Genomic DNA, 1,346 nt, shown 5'->3' with positions numbered 1-1,346 from the left:
ACGGAACGGGGCCGCGGCACCCCCTGCACACACACACACACACACACCCGGGACGGGGCCACGGCACCCCCTGCACACACACACACGGAACGGGGCCGCGGCATGGGCACACACACCTGGGACGGGGACGGGGCACCCCCTGCACACACACCCCGGGGGCGGCTATGCATATGGAGGCCAGCGCCCGGAGCTGAGCGCCCCCCCATGGTTCTCTCTTGGCCAGGCCTGCTGCTAATGGGGTGAGAGGGGAGGGGGCCGGCAGGGGAGCCATGGGGCGGATGGGCCACACACAGCGTGCTCCCCATGGCTCCGAGGGGCAGCCCCCAGAGGGTCACCGGAGGGAGGGCTGGAGCCTTCACACTGTGGGGGCACCCTGAAAATCAAGGGCCACGGACCCCCCCTTCCCCCTGCTGGGCTCTGGCCCCATCTCACGCCACGCGGGGCTGGGCCTGGTCACTCTTTGGATGGGAGACCTCCAAGGAAAACCCAGGTGCTGCAGCGAATAGGGCAGGGGCCCAGGAGGGGGTGCTCTCCCCTGGCAGTGAGCGCCTGCCCACTGCGGCGCTAGAGGGCGCTGTGCTGCAGGGAGCAGGGCAGGGGCCCAGGAGGGGGCGCTCTCCCCTGCACTCCGCACTGACCCCAGAGCCAGGGCGGTGGTGGGGGTGACATGGTGGGCAGGCAGCCCTGAGTCGCCGTGTGCAGCAGAGACGAGACTCTTCGTTCCCCGAATGACTGCACTGTTACACGGCTTCCCCGCCCCACCCCAGAAGTGGCTGCATGGAGAGCCCAGTGGAACAATCTTGGGACGCGAAGGGCTGAGGGCGGGAGGCATCCGCACCCTCCTGCAGCAGGGGGCGGCCTGGGGGTCTGATCACACAGCGGGGCCACGCTCAGCTGAGCCAGACGCCAAGGCAGCCGCTGCCTGGCAGAGGGACAGAACCGGCCCCGGGCCACGTACCTTGCACTGGCAGGTGTAACAGGGGTCGTCGGCCGCCTGGATCTCGTTCCCGGCCAGCTCGGCCGTGCAGTTACTCAAGGCCTCTGCAAGCCACAAAGGCAGCGGGGTGAGGGACCGGGCGAGGGGCCGGGGCACAAGAGCCAGCCCCACCCTGCCCTGCCCTGCTGGAGGGAGCCAGGGCCAGACACCCCTGTGACGGGAAACAGCCCAGCCCAGCCTCACCCAGCAGGGGGCGCTGTGGGGAGGGGCTCTGGCCATGGGGGGAGCTCCTGGTGACTCCAGCCCCGGTTTGGCCCAGCAGGGGGCACTACAGGGAGCGGGCGCTGGCCATGGGGGAGCTTCCAGCTGCTCCAGCCCCGGCCTCGCCCAGCAGGGGGCGCTGTGGGGA

General features: G+C 70.4%; 1 protein-coding gene across 1 annotated transcript in view; it reads right to left on the bottom strand.

Moving 5' to 3' along the window:
* KCP (kielin cysteine rich BMP regulator) overlaps positions 1 to 1,346 on the bottom strand; it is a 63,635-nt gene that overhangs the window by 6,285 nt on the left and 56,004 nt on the right. The window contains exon 36 of the mRNA XM_029913620.1: positions 959 to 1,041. Within this exon, the coding sequence (XP_029769480.1) occupies positions 959 to 1,041 (83 nt within the window). The remainder of the gene's footprint in view (positions 1 to 958; positions 1,042 to 1,346) is intronic.

The sequence above is a fragment of the Terrapene carolina genome, unplaced genomic scaffold, assembly GCF_002925995.2.
Source record: "Terrapene carolina triunguis isolate 2854851 unplaced genomic scaffold, T_m_triunguis-2.0 Scaffold750, whole genome shotgun sequence".
In the NCBI taxonomy this organism is placed as follows: Eukaryota; Metazoa; Chordata; order Testudines; family Emydidae; genus Terrapene; species Terrapene triunguis.
Note: the sequence above shows the minus strand (reverse complement) of the source record. Positions and strands in the feature narration are given on the sequence as shown.